The sequence below is a fragment of the Platichthys flesus genome, chromosome 18 (assembly GCF_949316205.1).
Source record: "Platichthys flesus chromosome 18, fPlaFle2.1, whole genome shotgun sequence".
NCBI lineage: Eukaryota > Metazoa > Chordata > Actinopteri > Pleuronectiformes > Pleuronectidae > Platichthys > Platichthys flesus.
The window spans coordinates 20,946,415-20,971,025 of NC_084962.1; the positions used below are offsets into that span (position 1 = coordinate 20,946,415).

Sequence of the window (24,611 nt, forward strand, 5' to 3'; positions counted from 1 at the left end):
GTATATATGTGAAAATGTGGTGAAGCTGCAGGTTTGTTTAAACTCTGCACAGTGTGAACATCATTTATCTGGACATGAATTGTTCTTTTATCCAGTTTTAGTTTGAAACATTTTGGGAATAAGGAGTTCATCCATCATTACGTTAATCAAACTCAGACTCAGTCAGAATGAAGACACAGAGCTTCAGGACCTGATTGTCCTCCTCACGTTTCCTACAAGGTCTTTTTCAAATGTTCATTCTAGAGTTTAAGGGTGAGGGAACACATAACTTTAAAGTTTGATCTAATTATTTTTTATTTATTCAACTTAATTTCCCTCTTGTTTATTTTTCTATCTTTTGATTTGCAGAATTTTCCCTTTAGCTCACGTATCCAGTTTTACACACGAGGGTTCATGACTGTGTTGTCAGATTAATCTGTAAATAAATGATAATATATCAGAGAGCAGAGGAGTTGATATGTTGTCGTTCTTACGCTTTACTTTATTTATATCAAATTATTAATAAATTACATCTGGGACATGTTTTCATGTGAAGACCCGCCTCTGTTCAGTGTGATAGGGTAAAGTTTCGGCAACGAGAGTGGTGATTGGTTATTGTTGAAGGTTCAGCCAATCAGACACAGATCTGGGGGCGGGGTCTTTAACAACTAGCCAATAGGCTTTGTTTACAGCGGAAGCGGAAGTGCCCCGCTGTTGTTGTGTCTCCTGTGAAGTTGGTGAAGATGGAGTTCAAACTCATCATGGCGGTCTCCGGGTTCCCGAGTCTCTACGACACCAACTCTCTGACCTACAGGGACCTGAACATGAGGAGCGACGCCTGGCGGCAGGTGGCGGAGATGGTCGGTGTCCCCGGTGAGTGTCAACAACAACAAGTAAACAACAAGTAAACAACGAGAAAACAACAAGAAAACAACAACTGCACAGCAGCCACCTTGAACAGCGTGAGTTTGATCATGAGCACAAAGAGTCAACATCATCCGGGTTCCATAACAACGCTTTAAATCCGTTTAACCAATCACCTGCTGGAAAAATCACAACAATGTGTCCGTGTCTCTAAACGTTCCGGCGGGGGCTGCGGCTCCGGATCATTGGTTCCTACTGAGGTTCAGACACCAGCTGATTGAACTGTTCATTCATTTCAACGGTCAAGATTTTAATGTACAGATGAGAATACAAGTATATATTTCTATATACGTGTGTATAATATTTGAGCAGTCAACATATAATAATAATAATAATATATTTTGTTTATATGTCACCAACAAGGCAGAGATATAAACAATGTATTATAAAGTTCCTGAAGAGGGAGCCGAGTGGCTGAAGGCTCTGGATGCCATGGTGGACAAGCGGGCAGGTGGTACCGTGATGTGGTCGATGTGCAGGAGATGGTATAGAGGAGTGAGATTATGGCAAAGTACTTGGGTGACATATAAGTACACAGATAGTTTGCAGTATGAATGAGTAGTACAAACAGATTGAAGTGTGTGAAGATACTTGATGGATTCACGTGTTTCTGTCGACCTGTAGAGAAATCTGAGAATGTTTATGAATCTTATTTTCACACCCAAGTGTTGAGCCTGTGTCTGAAGAAGAATATTGTCTGTTGTCGTTTGTGTGTTATTGTGAAAGTGTTTACTTCCTGTGGTCTTCAGAGTCAGAATGCAGAAGGAAGTGGAAGACGCTGAGAGACCAACATCGGAGAGAGCGGCAGCGAGAGAAGGAGCGACGGGAGAGCGGCATCGGGCTCTTCAACTACCGGCCGTGGAGGTACTCGTCCATCCTGTCCTTCCTGAACCCGTTCATCGACGCCAGGGCCGCAGGCACCAACGGCTGGGCCCTGGACCCCCAGCCCCCCCACCTGCACGCCGTCGACATGGTGGGCTGCATCGCCACCACGGAGACGCGGAGCGACGATGAGGACACTTACGGTTTGTGGACGAGGATTCACAGACACGTTTTATTCAAATGAAAAGACACATTCTATGACTCGGTGTTCATCGATCGTTGTTTCTGTTTCTCAGGCTTCGCTGTCGCAGATGCAACGTCGTCCTCGTCGTCCTTCTCCGAGTGCGTCCAGAGGAAGCGTCCGTCCCCCGCCAGCGGAGACGCCGTCCGACTGAAACAAGCAAAGATTGAGGTGACGCAGAACAAACACAACCAGTCCAACACGTTCACATGAAGGAACTGTCTGAGATCATGATCCTGAGCTTCTTCACACTCTCCCTCACAGCCCTCGGACCAGCCAGCGCCCCCTGCAGTCCTGCAGCCTGACCTGCAGCCTCTGCTGCACCGCCAGGCTCACGGCAGCCCGTCCACCTCGAGGCTGAACCACCAGAAACCAGCGGAGCAGGACACGGTGGCGAGGGAGATGTTAGATCACAGTGACGAGGAGGAGGAGGAGTTCAGCATGTCCCCGAGGCCGACCCGAGCCCGGGGGAGCGGCTACGGCGACGGGCTGCTGGTGGAGTACCTGAGGAGGATGGAGAGCAGGGAGCTGCCGAGGATCCTGGACGTGGACCAGAGGGACGACGTCACCTTCTTCCTGCTCAGCTTGGCCCCGGCCATGAGGAGACTCTCTGCAGAGAAGCAGTCGCTGGTCAGAACCAGGTTTCAGCAGCTTCTTCACGAGGCCGAGTTCGGAACCACGAACTTCCACTGATTCCAAAAAATTATTTCTACCTGAACATTTGTACAAATACTGCATGGACGACTTTCAAGAGGACTAAGATGATATTTTATTCACCGACAGAGACGTTTTCTTTCTTACTTTTATAATAATGTAGATAAACTTGAATACGTGTCTGCTGCTGTTTATAATAAAATACTCTTTTAACTGTGAGTTATGATTTTATTTGATGAATTATATATAAAAAGGAATATTAATATTGAGATTAAAACATGAAATTATCTTTAGTTAATGTGTCTTATTCACTATAGCGCCACCTGGAGGTCAGTCAAACATTTAAACATCATTATGTCTCTAATGTGAAAATAGATTAAATTATACAATATTATCGTTTAATAATTTATCACCGATCTTTATAGATCACCATCGACCCAATGCTGTAACTCTCTGGGTGAACAGCGCCATCTACCGACACTCAGCAGAGCTGCACGGACACGGTTGAATCCGGGTCATCGGATCAGCTGATATAAACACGGAAGTGAAGAGCGTGTGGCGGAGAGGAGGAAGGAGTCGCTCCTGGATCCGTTCACACTCATCACACGTGTGTTTACACATGTTTACAGATGTTTACAGATGTTTCAACACGTGACGTGACGTGTAACTCTGTTTTAAACGAGCGAGTGAAAGACGGAGAATCAGTGACGTGGTGAACAGCTGCTCTTCTGTCAGTAAGTCACTCACTCAGCTCACGTCACTCATCCCTTCACCTGTTCTCCTCACATCTGGTCCAGATGAACGAGTCTGTAGAACCATCCCATCAGACCTGGTTCAGATCTAAACTCCGGATCGTCTTTCACATCTGGATCAATCCAGAAAAGATGGAGGATGTTTCAAACAGTCTCTAATCTGTAAAACTCTAAAACAACCTCAGCGTCGTCAACCTCTTAAAACATGAAAGCAAACTATCTTCAAATCAATGATCATTTCAAACTTTGAATAATTAACCCTGTGTAACATTAAACCTTTCATTTCTAATATTTGAGTGTTTCCATCAGTGTCCAATGAACTTCTGTTGTTTAGCTTTTTAAAAAGTCAGAAGTTCGTCTGTTTAATGTCTTTAACTTTACATGAGTAAAGTTTACATTAGTTTCAACAGAACCTTTCTCTCTCAGCTCTCTCTGCCCTGCAGGTAGTCTCCTCCTCTTCCTCCTCTTCCTCCTCCTCCTGATGATGAAGGTGTTTCACAGCCCGGCTCGTCATGGCTATGCTGTGGAAGCTTCTCCCTTCCTGGCGAGCAGGTCGGCCTGCGCTGCCTCTCAGTTCTACGGACTCGCGGGTCAGAACCAACACACCTCAGTTATTCTCTGTGTTTATTTCCTCTGTGCTCTTGTTTTATTTTCCCTCGTCCTACAGAAAAGGGCCCTATAAATAAAGTTAATTATTATTAATAATGTTTATCACTGTACCTTTTGAACCAGTTAATGTTTCTCACTGGACACATGTGAGTTGACCTTCGTCCTCTTCATATTCTTCTTCGTCGTCTTCCTGTATATTTATATACATGATATAATATAATAATATATATATTGAAATATAACAAAGAACTTTTGCAGGTTGTGGTTCCCTGATTGTTCTGGAGGAGACAGAGACGGGAGTTTCTCTAGTGAGGAGGTAAAGATTCTTTCTTTATTATTAGTTTCTTTCTTTCTTAGTTTCAAACTGAAAAACAGCTGTTTTGTGTGTCTGTGTGTGTGTCTCTGTGTGTGTGTCTCTGTGTGTGTGTGTGTGTGTCTCTCAGCTGGGAGTGGAGTGACGGCCTGTTCGACGTGGCGTGGAGTGAAACCAATGAACACATCCTTGTTGCCGGCGGTGGAGACGGCAGCCTGCAGCTGTGGGACACAGCCAATCACAACGCTCCGCTGAGGGTGGCCAAGGAACACACACAAGAGGTGCGACACACACACACATACACACACAGGTAACCATGTCTTTCATCACTATGCTGAACGTGTGTGTGTGTGTGTGTGTAGGTGTACGCTGTAGACTGGAGTCAGACCAGAGGAGAGAACCTCATCGTCTCTGGATCTTGGGATCAAACTGCTAAAGTGGTGAGTTCTTCTTCTTCTTCTTCTTCTTCTTCTTCTTCTTCTTCTTCTTCTTCGTCTTTGTCGTCCTCTTCCTCATCCTCGTCCTCTGACCACGACCTGTTCTCCTCCAGTGGGACCCTTCTCTCAGCCGCTCGCTCTCCACGCTCAGAGGTCATGAAGGGGTCATCTACAGCACCGTTTGGTCGCCTCACATCCCAGGATGCTTTGCGTCCGCCTCAGGTGAGACCTCACCCAGTCGCTGTGGCCTGGAGATCTCCACGCCATGATGGTGAACCAGGATGAGCCACTGGGATTCTTTTTGCTTATTATTCTTAGTGTGACATGTGTCTCAGGAGGTGAGTTGTTGTGTTGAGTGTGAACACGACACAGGATGTTCCAGATGTTGTAAATGAACAGTTTGATGATCCAGAGTCTGTCTCCTCTCACCACAGGGGGGCGGTGTTGCACCATTTTTCTTTGAGTTCTCTTGAGTCTGAGCTTCATTGTATCTGTAGCTCCCTTGTTCCCATGATAACATCATGATGGTATCACTCCCAGCATCAGCACCTTCAGGCGCAGTACTCCACAGTACTACAGTACTCCACAGTACTCCACAGTACTCCACAGTACTCCACAGTACTCCACAGTACTCCACAGTACTCCACAGTACTCCACAGTAGTTCAAATGCACCAAATGAACGTCCTCGTGGTTCAAACATTTTATTGTCGGAGGTGAAGACTGCAGCTGCCTCTTCTTCTTCTGTTTAATGCTGTTTGACCCAGACCCAGAACTCCTCTTCTGGTCTGAGGAACCGTTCACACCGATGTTCAGGTTCACACTGAACTGACGAGTGTGAAGCTCTGAACCAAACCAGGAGTGAACGAGTCTTGATATTTCTGTGGAGCCTCAGTGAGTGAAACTCTTCAGATCAGGATGTCAATCAAACGCTTCTCATATTTAACGTTTCACTTTTCAAACACTTTTCACTGCAGGAGATTTTTAAATGTCTTAAATCCTCCTGTGAAGACATCAAAGTTCTCCTGGTGATGGGGCAGCTCCTCCTCTTCCTCTCCTCTTCCTCCTCCTCTCTGTGGAGAAAGTGGGTTTCAGGAATCTGTGGCCCCCGGAGGCGGAGCAGGGATTATCTCTGAGAGCGGGCGCTGCCTTTATCAGAGGGGCGGAGCCGTGGTGGCGATGGGGGTGCGTTTCGTCAGCTCTGGGATCAGATTGTGGCTTTGTGTTAATTTGTTAGTGAGAGCGAGCAGGAAGCTGTGATGAGGTTTTATCAGCAGGAAGTTGAGAAGCTCCTGTTGCTTCTCATTTCAACATCGACTCAGTTCAAACCTTTTCAAAGCTTCTTTGTTCAAAGTTCAGTTTAAGACGACATTCACTTTTTATTTACCAGAGACGGAAACAATCAAGTCGTGATTCATCTTCATCCATCATGAAGGCTCAATCTGAATGAACTGTCAGAGCTGCAGCTTCAGCTCAGATAACAAACACCTGCAGGTTGTTAAGAAAAGATAAGAAAAGAAGAAGAAGAAGCAGAAGGTCCCACTCGTTTCCTCCTGAGGAGATCTCAGTCTGTGGTTCCTTCTCGTCGGACGTTTCTCTTGATTCACATCATGTTGTTCCTCTAAGGATCTTCAGTGATGGACCTGCACCGACCTCCCAGCTCAACTGTCACAGTGCAGACGCTTCAGTCTCATTAACACCAAGGTTTCACCATCTATTGACTCCCGGCTGTCGGACTCGATTGAAGCAGCTTCCTCTCGATCCTCTGTGGCACTGGACCAAAGGGATGGAGAGAGAGAGGGAGGAGGAGGGGAACCACCAGGAGATGTGAGGAGGAGGGGAGGCAGAGAGGAGCATGGGAAACCCTGATAAGCTTATCAGAATGAGACGCCATCTGCCCCCCGCCCCCTCTTTCCCCCACACCCCCCCCTCTCTCTTCAAAGAGGTCGTAGCCTCTCATGCTAACCGCTAAACGCCACCAGAGGGGAAACCTCCCCCGAGAGATAAGCCAGCAATTCTCCACCGCTGAGGCTAGCTGCTGCTCTGTGACAACTGGTTATCCTGCTATACCTCCATCCATCCCTCCATCCATACCTCCATCCATCCATCCATCCATCCATCCATACCTCCATACCTCCATCCATCCCTCCATCCATCCATCCATACCTCCATCCATCCCTCCATCCATCCATCCATACCTCCATCCATCCATACATATCTCTATCCATCCATCCCTCCATACCTCCATCCATCCCTCCATCCATCCATCCATACCTCCATCCATCCCTCCATCCATCCATCCATACCTCCAAACCTCCATCCATACCTCCATCCATACCTCCATCCATCCATCCATACCTCCATACCTCCATCCATACCTCCATCCATCCATCCATACCTCCAAACCTCCACCCATCCCTCCATCCATCCATCCATACCTCCATACCTCCATCCATCCTTTAATACCTCCATCCATCCATCCATCCATACCTCCATCCCTCCATCCATCCATCCATACCTCCAAACCTCCATCCATCCCTCCATCCATCCATCCATACCTCTATACCTCCATCCATCCTTTAATACCTCCATCCATCCATCCATCCATCCCTCCATCCATCCATCCATACCTCCATACCTCCATCCATCCATCCATACCTCCAAACCTCCATCCATCCCTCCATCCATCCATCCATACCTCCATCCATCCTTTAATACCTCCATCCATCCATCCATCCATACCTCTATCCATACCTCCATCCATCCATCCATACCTCCATCCCTCCATCCATCCATCCATACCTCCATACCTCCATCCATCCTTTAATACCTCCATCCATCCATCCATCCATACCTCCATCCCTCCATCCATCCATCCATCCATCCATACCTCCAAACCTCCACCCATCCCTCCATCCATCCATCCATACCTCCATACCTCCATCCATCCTTTAATACCTCCATCCATCCATCCATCCATACCTCTATCCATCCATCCATACCTCCATCCATCCTTACATACCTCCATCCATACATCCCTCCATCCATACCTCCATCCATCCATACATATCTCTATCCATCCATCCATACCTCCATACCTCCATCCATACCTCCATCCATCCATCCATACCTCCATACCTCCATCCATCCCTCCATCCATCCATCCATCCCTCCATCCATACCTCCATCCATCCTTACATACCTCCATCCATACCTCCATCCATCCATCCTTCCATACCTCCATCCTTCCATACCTCCATCCATCCCTCCATACCTCCATCCATACCTCCATACCTCCTTCCATACATCCTTCCATACATACACAAGTGTGTGTGTGTGTGTGTGTGTGTGTGTGTGTGTGTGTGTGTGTGTGTGTGTGTGTGTGTGTGTGTGTGTGTGTGTGTGTGTGTGTGTGTGTGTGTGTGTGTGTGTGTGTGTGTGTGTGTGTGTGTGTGTGTGTGAAACCTGCTGATACAGCAGAGAAACCAGGTGTAACAGAGCGAGTAACCCTCTCACAGAAGTCAGCCCTTTAATGCACTGCAGAGGAAACGCACACTAACACACAACCTAACACACACACACACACACATGCACAGCCAGATGCTTTTTGTTGCTGCAGCAAAATAAATAGAACGTTTAACTGTTTCCCTGTAAACACACACACGCACACACAAATGCACACCCACGTGCACACACTCTCTCCTCTCTCGTACTCACACACATACATACACACAAATTCCACACACACTCTCTCTCTCTCTCTCTCTCTCTCTCTCTCTCTCTCTCTCTCTCTCTTGGCTGAAAAGTGGATTGTGTGAATGCAGAAAACGGAGGATAAATGAGGATAGATAAAAGAAAGAGAAGTGTGAAGGGTTAAAGCACAAAGAAAGAAAGGAGGAGGAGGAGGAGGAGGAGGAGGACTAATCTGCTGGTCAGGAAACGTGAAGTGAAGCCAGGAGGAGGCTGCTGTCTTTAATCTGCTCCGTCAGGATTTCAGGCCGGACCTCTTCCCTCCCTGAAAACGTCTCGGCCACTTTACCCCCGAGGAGGAGGAGGAGGAGGAGGAGGAGGAGGAGGAGGAGGAGGAGGAGGAGGCTAACCCTTCATCCATCCTCCCTGTTCCACAGCTCATTACTCAACTTTCAACTGTAACTTCACACTTTGATTATATGTTGAATCCATGTCCCATCTACCACCGTGGAGGAGAACCGGGAGACAACCTGTACGGCAGCCATCTTTATTTACAGTTACACATGTGAAGTAATTTCTTTAAGCAGACACCTGTTAGTGAGCATTCTGGGTAATGGGTCTCCGTCTCTGTCCCACAGGGGACGGGACTCTCAGGGTGTGGGACCTGAAGGCCGCTGCGTGTCGATTGGCCATCCCAGCGCACAAGGCTGAGATCCTGAGCTGTGATTGGTGCAAATATGACCAGGTAACTGGTCACACATAATACACACATCAAGCTGTGGTTGGTTTGTATTGAGTGAAGACACATATATTCAAGAGTCACATTACTACATGTTCAAAATGTCTTTTAGTTTTATTATCTACACAATTATTTTAATAAGATGTTCAACAGATTTAATTAGAATCATTTCAAGTGTGTACTCGTTTGCAGAACCTTGTGGCCACCGGCTCGGTCGACTGCAGCGTGTGTGTGTGGGACCTGAGGAACGCACGTCAGCCTGTCAGTCAACTGCAAGGACACACCTACGCCATCCGCAGAGTCAAGGTACACACACACACACACACACAGACACACACAGGCTCTGTCGAATGTCATGTTACAACACTTTGTTCTCAGCAAATTGTGTTGTGTGTTGTGGCCGCGATGCCGAGCTGAGGCTGACAGCATCAAAACACCCACTTAAATGGAGCTAATAAGACCACACACACACACACACAGACACACACACACACACACACACACACACACACACACACACACACTCTAGACATGTATGTGGGTGTGTGTGGGAGAACCGACAGCTGTGGAGCAAACCAAACACATCCCAGTTACTCAGATTAGGAACATGTCATACACACACACACAGACACACACAGACACACACCCGCTCAGATGGGGTTTTCAGGTGTCACTGTGTTGTATTGATTTCCCTGTGGGAGCAGATCCAGCAGCAGCTGAGTTGTGAACAGAATCTTTGAGTCTCTTTCTTGAAGAGGATCTTTTGTGTGCGCTCCGGCTCCTCGCGGCTGCTCCCTGTCAGAACTGAACCTCTGCTGCTTCAACGATCTCTGAACATTCAGCAGCTTCATCAGCTGAAATCTGAACCAGGGCGAGAGACGGGAGGAAGGTGTGAAACGATGCTCCTGATGAGGGGGTGAAAGTGTCGGGGGGGGGGGTAGTGGCCGGTGGCTGAACTCACTCTGCAGACTCACTGCAGCATCAGAGCCGTTCAGATGAAAACGTGTGAATCCACCTGATGGAGCTGCTCTGCTTGATCAGCACAGGTTCTGCTTCTCTGACTCAACACTGCAGCCGGGTCGTTATTTAGGAACGTGACACTTTCCACATCAGGAATCAACAACCTGAATATTCTTCACAATCATCAGTCATAAAAGAAAACCGTTATTTTAATTAACTGTTTATGTGAAGATCATTAAATCTCTTTTCTTCTTTCTTCTGCAGTTCTCTCCGTTCAGTGCGACGGTGTTGGCGTCCTGCTCGTATGACTTCACTGTCAGGTAACTGCCTCCTCTTCTTCTTCACCTTCATCCCCCCTTCTCTTCCTCGTCTTCTCGTTTTCTTCTTTACATTCTTCTTCTCCTCTGCCTCTTCTGCCTCCTCCTCCACCTTTCTGTCGCTCTTGTTCATCTCCTTCTCCACCTCTTCTTCCTTCTTCACTTTCTTTGTCTTCTTCTTCCTCTTAATCTTCTCTGTCACCTCATCCTGTCTTCCCTTTCCTCTCTCTCTCTCTCTCCCTCCCCCTCTCTATCTCTCTCTCCCTCTCTCTCTCTCTCTCCCCCCCTCTCTCTCTCCCTCCCCCCCCCTCTCTCTCTCTCTCTCTCTCCCCCCCCCTCTCTCTCTCTCTTCCTCTCTCTCTCTCTCTCCCTCCCCCTCTCTATCTCTCTCTCCCTCTCTCTCTCTCTCCCCCCCTCTCTCTCTCCCTCCCCCTCTCGCTCTATCTCTCTCTCTCTCCCTCTCTCTCCCCCCCCTCTTTCTCTCTCTCTCTCTTTTTATCCGGACCATCAGGCTCTCAGTGAACTTTGTGTGATGGATGTCTGTTGATGGACTCGTGGGTGTTTGTTGTGGTTGAGAGAAGAAACCTCAGACGTGTTTTTCCTGAATGAGGCCGTTTCAGGTTCTCATGTGGGAGTAAAAATAATTTATAATAAAAATCCTTGAGGAAACAAAATGAGTGTGAGTGAATCCAAACCCCCGGAGCTCATTCAGACGTCTCGCCTGAATAAACAGCCTCGATATTGATTTGACTCCGCAGCACTTCCCTGTTCTCCTGAGGCTGTGATGCCTTCACAGACGTTTCTCTGATGCAGAGGTTGAGATGCTGTTCCTGCTTACGCTCCTCTTCTTTCAATCACCATCCACAGTGGATGGGTGGGGGGGTGGTAGAAGAGGTAATGACAGCGAGGACACGGTGTGAAGTCAGGTGGAGTGTGAGCGGGCGAGCTCATCCTTTATTGAGCTGCAGCGGCCGGCTCAATAAAATCTGTAATTTCAAGCAAGAGCACCTTTGTGTTTGTTAGGAGAACACGCTGCTTCTTCATGATGATTGGACATAAGCCCCACCTCCTCCATGTTAGCAGATGGGACATAGACCAAACGTGTGCATGTGACATAATTGCAGTGCCTGTATCTGAGATATTGCAGCTTCATTTTTATCGTCCATCTTGATTCAGTCATTTGTTAGCGAGGCCCCGGAGCCCTCGACAGACTCCACCTTTATCTGTAGCTGTGGAGGAGTGAACCTGCAGCCTGTGATTGGTGGAGGAGACGGAGTTAGAGCCAAACCAAAGATTACAACGTGTTTGTTCACTTCCATCATTCAGATTAGGAATCCAGACGCTGATCACAGGTTAATTCCAGAAGCAAATGAGATAGCAATGCAAAACAGAACCATTTAACCGGAGGAGAAGCTAAATGAATTTTCTTAATTTCCCAGATGGTTTTAATTACACATTTATTATCTGTATAAAGTCAGGGAAGCTTCTGTGTGCGCTGCATGTTCCATAACAGTAATGAGTGAGTGTGGCAGCAGTGGACTGACAGATGTGTGCGACGCTTTAAACCTCACTTCTCACTCCTCTTCAGGAAAAAGGTGCATCACTGAAGAAGAGCAGTTATTCTCAGGAAAGTCCCCCGTGCAAAGGATTTCAGAAGAGTTATTATGCATTCATTTTATGCCATATGTCATCTTCCACTTTGTTAGCAGCCTCCGGCCCTTCTCCTCCTCCTCCTCCTCCTCCTCCTCCTCCTCCTCTTTCTTCTCCTCCTCCTCCTCCTCCTCCTCCTCCTCCTCCTCTTTCTTCTTCTTCATTGGAGATAAGCGTTGTTTGCCACACTTCTAAGGATCATTACCACAGAGGCTGTTGTCGTACCTTAAAAAGTTGCCCCTGTGTGTGTCTGTGTGTTGGTGTGTGTGTGTGTGTCCTATAATGAAATCAGTACTCAGCATAGAGTATTTGAGCCAATGAAAAGCCTGGATCAATAAAACACAAGGTTTGGCACAGATCCAGCCGCCCTTCCCTCCCTTTGGCATTTCCCCCTCCCCTCCCCCCCCCCCCTCCCGGCTGGCACTTACTCCAGCATCATCCCTCTTTCAGCTTGTCACCAATCATCCCACCATCTTTACTTTAGAGTCTCTTCTACTACAGCAGAAGTTGAATTGAGCCACTTGAGTCTCAGTGGAAGCTGGATGAATGAGCGTGAGGTCTCTGGAGATCCTCAGAGCGATGAGGTCACCGAGGAGATGACAGCAGCGTCATGTGATGTGATGAGACCCAGCAGAGTGTAAACGGATAAGAACGTTACCATGTTGTGGTGATGACGTCATTTACAGTCAGAGTCTGTGTAGATCGTGGAGTGGAGCCAGAGTATCAAGGTCCCGCCCATACACCTGCCCATCCAATCAGGAGTCAGTGACAGCTGTCAATCATGAGTCTCAGCTCAATAACTGATTCCAACCAACCTGATCAGAAACACTTGAACAAACATCAGTGAGATAAGAACCACTTGAAAAGACAGAATCATCTTTGATCATTTATTTAACGTCCATGTCCCATCTGCTAACATGGAGCAGGAGCTCATTGACCTATACTGCAGCGAGACACCAGGGGGCGACTGTGACACTTTTCACTTCGTTATCTGATGAACATTTAGCAGATAACGAAGCTGAATGTTCCCTCGGGAGGTGGAGACCAAACATGGAGCTAAACAAAACAAGCTCTGGAGCTGCTGATCGGAAACTGCATCTACCAGGACAACGTTAAAAGACCCGCGGGGGGAAAACCACGAATACGTGAACGCTAACGTTTCTCTAGAGTCTCCGTGTCTTTGATTCAATCTGTAATAATCAGCTCTCAGATCAACTTTAATCCGTTCAGCTGTTAATAAAACATCGTGAATGGGACTGAGGCGAGTCCACCACTCCCCCTCTGTGTGTGTGTGTGTGTGTGTGGGGGGGGGGGGGGTCATGTGTGAACCCTCTCAGCATCACTCACGACTCTGAATGATCGATGCTGCAGCTGGAGGCTCTAATCACCTCATTAACAGGAGACTCTTCTTCTTCCTCTCTGTTGATCTGCAGCTTCTCAGGTCTGAGCTCCTGCTGGAGAGTTTATATCAATTATTAATTAATTAAGAAAACAAACTGTTCTAATGAAAGTGAAATTATATAAATTTAAATTTACATTGGTTCAGTCGCTGAAATGTTCCAGACATTTAATTGGGAGGCTGCAGGAAAAGTTCCAGAGCTAATCCTGAAATGTGCGTCTCGTGGATCTTGAATCTTGAATCTTGAATCTGTGATCATGTGACATGTCATGAACTTTCAATGTGGGTGTGGTCACCTCCACCTGTTGCGTTCAGCTGGTTTCACGTTTCCTCTGTAAACTCGGGTCCATCCCTCACACACCTGCTGCCTGCCTGTGTGTTCAGGACACACACACACTGCTTCACAGGCACACATGACTGTACATGTACACACAGGGTTCTATTCTCCCCCCCCCCCCACGCCGCCTGCTCTCCTCTGTTTACTTGGTGGTCGTATTGAATCTGGGTTTCCAGTGGAGGATTCTGGGAGTTGACCTTTCTCACTGGAGTCACAGTCTGTTCCAGTTCAAAGTGATTTCCTTGACTTCTCTCATCATGTCAATCGTTCACCAGCGTGTGAGGCTGAACTCACTCGGTTCAGTTTGTGGAATCACGTGTCATGTGAACCTGCACGGACACAGCACATGCACCTGAAGAGCCAATCAGAGGCTTGTTTGTTTGAGATAACGTGTTCTGCTCTTCTGCTGTTTGGGTCAACATTCATTTCCTGTGTCAACTACAGTCCTCGCTGACTTCACCTCTTTCTCTCTCTCCGTCTTCAGGTCTTTCTCTCTGTCCTTGTTTACACTTCTGAACGCTCTTCATTCATGTTTCTCTCTTTCTATGACCTAATGAGTTTCATAGTAAAAGTGAGAGACACACACACACACACACACACACACACACACACACAAAGCTGACAGGTGAATGGAGGCTTCCACAGATCGAAATACAATAGACGCTAAATAATTACCTCCCATGGGAACTGTGGACAAAAGACATCACAGACTAATTTATACAAATAACACAGTGTTTGTCTAACTGGGACAGTCATCTGGTCACTACCCCCCCCTCCACACACACACACACACACACACACACACACATGCACGTCATCTATGTCAGTCGCACATGAACCTGAAAATCTTTCTCTTCATCTCAGTTTATATAAAATAATCTCATGATTGTCAGTTTATCTTCTTTCTGATTTCATTATTAATCCGTCGCCTCTTCTCTAGAGTCATCGTCTGTCTTTTAGTTTTCAGAAGTGAAAGTTGTGATTTACTCAAAGCAGACACAGGTCGGTTCCTGGGGTCAGAGGTCGTAGAGTCGATCAGCTGCAGCACGTGATGAAGAGCGTTATGAAGAACGTGATGAAGAGCGTGATGAAGAGCAGGAACCACAGTAAAGAGAAAGAGGTTCAGCATTGATCATCTTCATGTGAGCTGATAGCTAATAAGCGTGGTCTCTCTGCACCAGTCGATTCAGAGCTCGTTTCCCCTTCAACCCTCTCGAGGTTTCAACCTGGAGCTCAGGACCCACTCGGTGTAAATAAGCACAGCAGAAATAAAAGTCAGCTGCCGTGGTTCAGATCGTTAGCCTGAGAAGCCGACTCCCGTCAGCCGACAGTAAGTCACTGCTCTCTTTACGCAGCCAATCAGAGCAGAGCGGCTCTCAGCTGCAGGATTATTACTGAACACACTCTCATTCCCGTTCAGATCCTTTATCGACTCTGCATCACGTTTCTCCAGAGAGTGATGGAGGTGTTCCTGCGCATATATTTGTGCTTGATTTATCCTAAACTCTTACCTTGTGCTTATTTCATTAAATTACACTGATATACTGAATATATTTATATATATACCGTATATTGATGGCTCCACTGCTCAGCAAAGTACGTTTTCTCATCGTTTAACGAAGCACCAACGTCTTTGTGAGGCTCCAGCGAGAACACAATTATTAAAAAGTAAAAATAGGTTTTCTCTCTTCTAACCGAGGACCGATCATGATCCACAGAAACCAAACATTCTACAAAGGACAAACCTTTGACAGCTTTGTGTTTACTCATAATTAAGAAAGGTTAGCATGCTAACAGGCTAACCTCATCCTGACAAACACCTGTCAATCACTGCTCCAGCTTCAGTCGCTCAATCGTAGAGACGAATCTGAACCTGCTGCTGAATCCTGATTCGTCACCTCGTCATGGAAATTAATAAAGTTCATATCGAGTCAAACGTTTCATCTCTGACGCGTCTTCGTCTGATTGGTCGACTCGTTTACTTCTGAAATTTATTTTTTCCTAACTTCGAAAGTTTGATTTATAAATCAGCAACGAAGGCAAATTACACTCTGCTCATTAGGCCTGAAAGTGAATATGTCCGCACTGCAGCACTGTACCACACACACACACACACACACACAGACACACACACACACAAACATGAAGAAAGTGAGTGTGAGCTATGATTTACACCAACAACTCACTCAATATATAATATCTCTCAATGGTTGACCCTCCCCAGACACCCATCTCTCATTGTGCGTCTGTGTGTGTCTGTGTGTGTGTGTGTGTAATAATACTGGCCTAATGGAGCCCAATGGGAGCTGCAGTGTTCCCTCTGAAAATGATTTAATTACATTTGCAAAGTGGATGAGACTGGAGGCAGTGTTTGCTGCGTCAGGTCTTTGGCACACACACAGACACACACACGCACAGACACACACACACACACACACACACACACACACACACACACACACACACACACCACTCTGTGAAGAGCAGGGAGAGAAACAGTCTTTCAATTAGTCTGATTGGCTGCTGCTGTCCGAGCTCTGGAGGCCGAGTTTTACTCTCTCTCTCTCTCTCTCTCTCTCTCTCTCTCTCTCTCTCTCTCTCTCTCTCTCCTTTATATCATTTAACCTATTTCTCCCTCCCTCTCTCTATCCTCATCCCTTCTTCTTTGTGTTACACCTTGTTCATTCACAGAGTCACTCAGCTGATATTTAGCTTCTTGTACTGGATGTTAATTTCAACGTCTCCTTGACTCAAACATCTGAAACCCTGAGTTGTGTTGTCGAGCTGTAAGGAATGTGGACTCGCATGCTTAATGCAACACAACACATCAGAGAGGAGATGAGAAGTAATGGACGCCTCTCTCCCAGACCTCAGCTCGACAATCTGCTGCTTCAGATGAGAAACACAAACTCCTTCCTGTCAGGAAACATCTGGATGTGAACACACACTGGTTTCACTGGTGTTGCCTCCTGAACAGATCAAACCCGTTCAGGTCACCTGTCCTTCTACTTCTGTTTGTTTGTGTCTCTCTGGTGAAGAGTTTGTGTGTTTGTGTGTCTGTGCAGGTTCTGGGATCACAGCAGGGAGCAGCCTCTTCTGGACACTGTGGAGCATCACTCGGAGTTTGTCTGTGGGTTGGACTTCAACCTGCACATCCCCAACCAGGTAACAAGTCCCCCCCCGTGTGTGTTTCTGTTGAACCAGTGCTCTGTGGACCCCTGGGGCGACTGAGGTCCCACTGACACTGGGCTGTCAGGCAGCTGCATGTTCCAGTGAGGGGGGGGGCAGTGAACTGAAAAGGCCACTCGCGTCTCATTCAGTTTGTTTGGACGCTGTCTCTCAGGTCGTAGTTCAACTGGAAGTCGGGGGTTAAATGCTGCTCCTGTCTGTATCTGGAGGTCAGTGGTGGAATCAGTGTCAGTTGTGTGTGTCCGTCTGTGAACCAGGACCCTTGGTTTTCAGAGTCTTTCTAATCTTCCACTGATTCGATGAAGTGGAGCTTGGTTCCAAACGCCTCAGACGCCTCCGGCTCTCTGAATGGTCATGTGATGTTTCTCTGTGATCGAGCACCTGAACAGACGCAGGCTGTGAATGTTGGATCCCATTAACGGCCACTGGTTCGTACGCTTATCAGCATGAATCAAACCAGTGCTCTCCCTGCAGGCAGCGCTGGACTCAGATCAGTTCTTCACGCTCTGGAGATCAACCTGTGATGTGTTTGTTCCTCTTCAGTCGATTGAGTCGTTTCTCAGTCTGACAGCAGGACTTATTGATTTCATGTTCAGATTTTAAAATGCTTTCACTCTAACACTGCGCTCGCACTCGGCTTCAGTGAAGAGCATGAACAGATCACATCCGTGAGAGTCTCCACGGGGGGGGGGGGGGGGGGGTCAAACACACAACCTGCTCCTCTGACTCACAGGAACATTCAGTAAAGTCTTCAGGATTCATCACTCTGTGAAAGTCCAGGACAACTGAAGGAAAATGACTTTGTTGGTTTTGATCTTTTAACGACACAACTTGATTCTGTCACCATGTGGCGTCCTGGTTAACAGCCGCCATCCTGTGGCAGCCAATCACAGAGCGGCTGAGTGCCCGCCCTCAATCTGACAGTGTTTCAGATTAGATTGGATTAATTCTTATTGTCGTCGCACAGGGAACGACAACTGAGACAACACAATGTAGTGGTCTGTTAAACGGTGTCAGATAATAAGCTGTAGTGTGTGTGTGTGTGTGTGTGTGTGTGTGTGTGTGTGTGTGTGTGTGTGTGTGTGTGTGTGTGTGTGTGTGTGTGTGTGAGAGAGCAGCAGTAATGAGCTGTATTGTTAGTCCTGTTATCGGACTTGTCGTTACAGGAAACAGGCTGGAGAATAACACACTGACACACAAACACATACAAACACAAACACACACACACATTGTGACGTCGCAGACCAGATCTCCTTTTCTATTCTCAGTCTCTCCGTCTTTGTCTCCCTCTTCTCTGTCCCTGTTTGCTGCATGTTTCATATTTCATGTCAGATTCTGATGTCCTCTGAACATCTCACCTCCTGAATCACAGTAACAAAGACAGATTCAAACAATCGTCTCCAGAGACACAGGTTCCGGGTCGTCCCACTAAATGTCCCAGGGCTCCAGGACTGAATAATGATGTCCACTTGTGCTCATTCCTCTCACGTCCTCTTCTCACGTGTCCTCTGGGACGTTCAGCACCTGAAGTGGACACGTCCTCATCTAAACAACCTGTCCACCTGCTGAGTGTGGACAGGATGGACGTCAGTGGAGAGCTCCTCAAACAGGAAGTACTGAACGTAGAGCTTCAGGGGGTGGGACAGGAAGTTGTGGATGTTTCAAGCGTCCTTGATTTAAAGGACCATGTGACGTGTGGATGAGAAGCCAGAGGACACACAGGCTCCTCCTCCTCCTCCGTGTTGCTGTACCACACGTGTTGTGAGTCTCCAGCTACACACCTGGTTTGATAACTTTTTGCTGCCTTAGTGTTGTGTTGTGAGAACTTCCAGTGAACTCTCATCATTTCCATCAAACATGGCGTCCTGTTCTCTAACCCTGACATCAGGCTAATCTGCTGCGAACTCTCCTCCTCTTCCTCCTCTTCCTCCTCTTCCTCCTCTTCCTCCTCTTCTTTCATTTGTGCATTTATCTTTTTTCTCCATCTTTATTTCTCTCCTTCCTTTCCCCATTTGTTTTAATTTCCTCCTGATATCAGCACAAACTTACACTTATAACTTCTCCTCTAATCACTCGCCCTTTCCATTTTCCTCCCACACACACTCTCATTCACTCACCCACACACACACTCACCCACCCACACACTCTCTCTCTCTCTCTCTCTCCGTCACTGTTGTGGTGTCTGTTCTTATTCAAGTGTAGCCACATGTGCCTGATGGATCACCCTCTTTACAGCACTGCAGGCCAAACCACACTCACACACACAGTGCTGCGAGTGTGTGTGTCTGCGTGTGTCTGTGTGTGTCTGTGTGTGTCTGTGTGTGCGTGGAACAGAGAGGATGAGGTAATGGATCATACAGGAATGCAGCATGACAACCATTCACAGGTCTGTAGGGCGGTAATTTTATAGAAAACAGTGTCTGTGGTCCAGTTCCATATGAAGTGATCTGGAGGAGTGTGTTGTGTTGTTCTCTGGTTCACACACAGGAGTGTGTTGTGTTGTTCACTGGTTCACACACAGGAGTGTGTTGTGTTGTTCACTGGTTCACACACAGGAGTGTGTTGTGTTGTTCACTGGTTGGAACACAGGAGTGTGTTGTGTTGTTCTCTGGTTCACACACAGGAGTGTGTTGTGTTGTTCTCTGGTTCACACACAGGAGTGTGTTGTGTTGTTCACTGGTTGGAACACAGGAGTGTGTTGTGTTGTTCTCTGGTTCACACACAGGAGTGTGTTGTGTTGTTCTCTGGTTCACACACAGGAGTGTGTTGTGTTGTTCACTGGTTCACACACAGGAGTGTGTTGTGTTGTTCACTGGTTGGAACACAGGAGTGTGTTGTGTTGTTCTCTGGTTCACACACAGGAGTGTGTTGTGTTGTTCTCTGGTTCACACACAGGAGTGTGTTGTGTTGTTCACTGGTTGGAACACAGGAGTGTGTTGTGTTGTTCTCTGGTTCACACACAGGAGTGTGTTGTGTTGTTCACTGGTTCACACACAGGGGTGTGTTGTGTTGTTCTCTGGTTCACACACAGGAGTGTGTTGTGTTGTTCACTGGTTCACACAGGAGTGTGTTGTGTTGTCCTCTGGTTCACACACAGGAGTGTGTTGTGTTGTTCACTGGTTCACACACAGGAGTGTGTTGTGTTGTTCACTGGTTGGAACACAGGAGTGTGTTGTGTGGTTCTCTGGTTCACACACACGAGTGTGTTGTGTTGTTCATGTGAACTGTAGGACACTGAGACATATGAACTGTAGGACACTGGGACATGTGAACTGTAGGACACTGGGACATATGACCTGTAGGACACTGGGACATATGAACTGTAGGACACTGGGACATATGAACTGTGGGACAGTGAGACATATGAACTGTAGGACACTGGGACATATGACCTGTAGGACACTGGGACATGTGAACTGTAGGACACTGGGACATATGACCTGTAGGACACTGGGACATATGAACTGTAGGACACTGGGACATATGACCTGTAGGACACTGGGACATGTGAACTGTAGGACACTGGGACATATGAACTGTGGGACACTGGGACATATGAACTGTAGGACACTGGGACATGTGACCTGTAGGACACTGGGACATGTGACCTGTAGGACACTGGGACATTTGACCTGTAGGACACTGGGACATGTGACCTGTAGGACACTGGGACATATGAACTGTGGGACACTGGGACATATGAACTGTAGGACACTGGGACATGTGACCTGTAGGACACTGAGAAATGTGAACTGTAGGACACTGGGACATGTGACCTGTAGGACACTGAGACATGTGAACTGTAGGACACTGAGACATGTGAACTGTAGGACACTGAGACATATGACCTGTAGGACACTGGGACATGTGAACTGTAGGACACTGAGAAATGTGAACTGTAGGACACTGAGACATGTGAACTGTGGGACACTGAGACATGTGAACTGTAGGACACTGGGACATGTGAACTGTGGGACACTGAGACATGTGAACTGTAGGACACTGAGACATGTGAACTGTGGGACACTGAGACATGTGAACTGTAGGACACTGAGACATGTGAACTGTGGGACACTGAGACATGTGAACTGTAGGACACTGAGACATGTGAACTGTAGGACACTGAGACATGTGAACTGTAGGACACTGGGACATGTGAACTGTGGGACACTGAGACATGTGAACTGTAGGACACTGAGACATGTGAACTGTGGGACACTGGGACATGTGAACTGTGGGACACTGGGACACTGAGGAGGTGCCACTCCACACGTTACCATGAGGACTCAGGGACACGGCGGCTGCAGACGTTCATATCTTCCTCGAGCTCTTTCATGTTTTAATTATTGTTTCTCCATTTTGTTTGAAATGAAAAGAGACTTTAAAGAAGACATTTGAACAATCGTGAGTCTTTGAACCTTCTCAGTCTTTTCTATTCCTTTGGTCTCGAAGCCTTTTCCTCGGTGGACGTCCCTCAGTTCTGTCTTCGTGCTTTGCTGCAGTCTTGGCCGCTTCGTGTCCTCGGCCGTTAAAGTTGATTAAAGACGGGTCCTCCTCGTCTCAGCGGTGACTCACTGCTCAGCCACTTTGCTGCCTCACGGCTGAAGGGTCAGCTCGTTGACTCAGGGCCAATCAGGAGAGGAGGGGAAGCCCGATGGTCGGGAGGCGGGGCTTAGCTGTGACGAGGCTGGGTCGTGTCCACATCAGACTCAGGATGAGAAACCACGTCTCACTACTACACTCAGAACTATCTCCATGTCACAAATCATCTAAAACATTACTGGGTGATGTACTATGTTGTGTACAGGGTTGTGTACTGTGTTGTGTACTACGTTGTGTACTACGTCGTGTACTACGTTGTGTACTACGTCGTGTACAGTGTTGTGTACTACGTTGTGTACAGTGTTGTGTACTGCGATGTGTACTGTGTTGTGAACTACGTTGTGTACAGTGTTGTGTACTACGTTGTGTACAGTGTTTTGTACTGCGATGTGTACTGTGTTGTGTACTACGATGTGTACAGTGTTGTGTACTGCGTTGTGTACTGTGTTGTGTACTACGTCGTGTACAGTGTTGTGCACTACACTCAGCCTTACACACAACGCAGCAGTAAACACTACATGATACAAAGTCACAGATATGACAGGTGGAATAAACCCTGAAGGATTCTAAAGGCATGGTGTCCGTCACAGTGATGGATTATAATTAATCACAACACAACCCCCGCTGACATGTTAATACCTTTCCACTGACTGAGCTGACGGCTCCTTTCTGATTGGCTGAGCCGGCCGCGCGGCCCAGAATGCAGCAGGACAAACATGCGGCAGAGAGGAGCCGGGGTTCTAACGTCTCGAGTCCAACCATCGGTCATGTCCTGGTGACTTCCCTCCTGCTGCAGCTGCTCCTCCTCTCCACCGACACAGAGGAGGCTCTCACACCTGGGACCACGCCTCCCTGGAGGAAGCCGAGTGGAGCCGGTGCCAGACGATAGCCACGCCCCCACACAGGCCTGTGGTTGATGGACACGTCCCCCCTGATTATAGAGTCAACGGTGGAGGTGGAGACGCAGCTGTGTCTCACTCATGTCCTCGACTCAGCTGCTGACGAGTTCCAGAGGAAGAAGAAAATACTTTGAACTGGATTTATTATCAGTTCAACCTGAACCCTGTCTCCAGCCTGATCTGCCTTCACTGGTTTGCTCCTGCTCAGACTATGTTCCCAGTTAATCCCAGTTACCTCCAGCATGTTCTCATCTTTGTGTGAAAACCTGATGTCGGGTTAGTTGTGTGTTACAGAGTGTGTGAAGCTTCTTGACATTGTGGCTTGTGTTGTCCGCAGGTTGTTGACTGTTCCTGGGACGAGACGGTGAAGATCTACACCCCCGCCTGTCTGTCCCCTGGAGGACAGGGTGCCATGTCCTAGACCTTTATCCAAAACTTTATCCTAACACCACGTCTGGTCCTCAGAGTCCAGCAATGTCCTCACTACTGTGGTTTAACATGGAAACCATGAAATCCAGTCCTAACAGAGGTGGATCTGCAAACACACACACACACACACAAACACACACACACACACACACACACACACACACACACAAACACACACACTCTCAGGAAACTGGACTTTGATTTATCTCCATACGAAAATTATTTGAAATGTTTAATCTGGAACCGTGCATGTGCGTGTGCGTGTGCTTTTGTTTGTGCTTGTGCGTGTGGGTGTGGGTGTGCTTGAGTGTGTGTGCGTGTGTGTGTGTATGTGTGTGTGAGTGTGTGTGTACGTGTGTGCGTGAGTGTGTGTGTGTGTGAGTGTGAGCCTGTGAAAGTGTTTGTGTGTTTCATGTCAGATTTGCAGGTGATGTGAATAAATCCTGGTGTTTCACACGACGTGGTGTCAGCTCTGTTTCTTCTTCATCTCAGTGATCTTCAGTTAAACTGCAGAACGAATCTCCACTGGGACTCGTTTCAGAGTCAATGTGTAGATGAAGATCTGTGTGCAGCTCCTTCAGACTCACTTCCTTCATCACTTCACTTTTTAACAGGCGTGTAATTATTCCCTCTCAGGATCGACTGAGGTTCCTCTGACGACGTGTGAGTCGACTCCTCCGTCAGGAACAGACTCAGAGAAAAGTCTGTTGACCACCTGTCATCACCTGTCAACAATATTCATTATTTATTGTGTTTATGTAGAAATCCTCTCGACATTAAAGGTGATTTAAAGTGACTTAGTGAAACTGGAACCTCAGGAGCAGACGAGACCTCCTCCCACTTCTCCTTCTGCTGCAGGACGTGTGTGGGATGCACTTCTTCAAACGCCTGAATACATTATACACAGATTATTTTAATTATCGCTGTGTTAATGGGGAATTTTCCAGTAATTATCAAACACAGAAACAGAATGTGAATATTCCACACGCTCCCTGCCGCACGCCGATGCTTCCTCATTCACTCGCCAGGGTTTCCTGCTACTTGCTCATTTATAAATCCACCTTCTCTGTGTTTCAAGTGAAATTACTCGTTCTAATCTATATTACCTCCAGTTGGTGGAATAATGGAAGCAGAGGAGCCGTCTGGGTCTAATCCTCGGCCGGGTCTTAATCTGCTCACGTTCTGGAAGCGTGGCCGTCCTCCTCTGTCTCTGGTGTTAATTGGAAGCTAATGGTTTGTGCTCGATAAGGAGGATCCTCCTCCCTCGTGGCCTGGAAGATGATTTTATGATGAAATGTTTCAATTAAAATATTGTCCGAGCCATTTCCACGCCTGTTATGAGCGCGGGTGACGTCTGTGATAAGCAGGAAGTAGAGGAAGAGGAGGAGGAAGAGATGATGGCAAACATCTGAACCTTTTACTTGGAGAGAGAAAAGTTCTCTTAATCGATTATTTCATTAGTTTTCCTCTGATTCAGTTCCAATAATAAAGAACCTTGAAGTTCTTCTGCACCGATCTTCTGGCTGCACCACGGACATGAGATGAGTCTGACTTCAAGTTCGATTCCCGTGCCTCTGTGGTCTGTGAGGTGAACGTCGATCTTCACCGTGTTCAGGTGAGACTGTTTGTTCCTGTCGCTCTGAGGCAGATCCAGGTCCTCAGGTGCAGTTT

The 24,611-nt window shown here is 47.3% G+C and overlaps 2 protein-coding genes across 2 annotated transcripts; both read left to right on the top strand.

The window, feature by feature from the left end:
• Positions 1-500: 500 nt before the first annotated feature.
• LOC133973258 (uncharacterized) lies at positions 501-2,839 on the top strand. Its single transcript, XM_062411007.1, has 4 exons — positions 501-852; positions 1,653-1,928; positions 2,022-2,137; positions 2,231-2,839. The coding sequence occupies exons 1-4, from the start codon at positions 723-725 to the stop codon at positions 2,657-2,659; spliced, it is 951 nt and encodes a 316-aa protein (XP_062266991.1). The 5' UTR covers positions 501-722; the 3' UTR covers positions 2,660-2,839.
• Positions 2,840-3,852: 1,013 nt separating this feature from the next.
• Positions 3,853-23,399, top strand: pex7 (peroxisomal biogenesis factor 7; the record flags this gene model as incomplete). Its single annotated transcript, XM_062411005.1, is given in 10 exon segments — positions 3,853-3,962; positions 4,240-4,297; positions 4,425-4,575; positions 4,657-4,734; positions 4,845-4,953; positions 9,058-9,164; positions 9,351-9,464; positions 10,383-10,438; positions 16,887-16,986; positions 22,849-23,399. Coding segments are annotated over 10 exon segments (966 nt in total). The 3' UTR covers positions 22,933-23,399.
• Between the last annotated feature and the right edge of the window lie 1,212 nt (positions 23,400-24,611).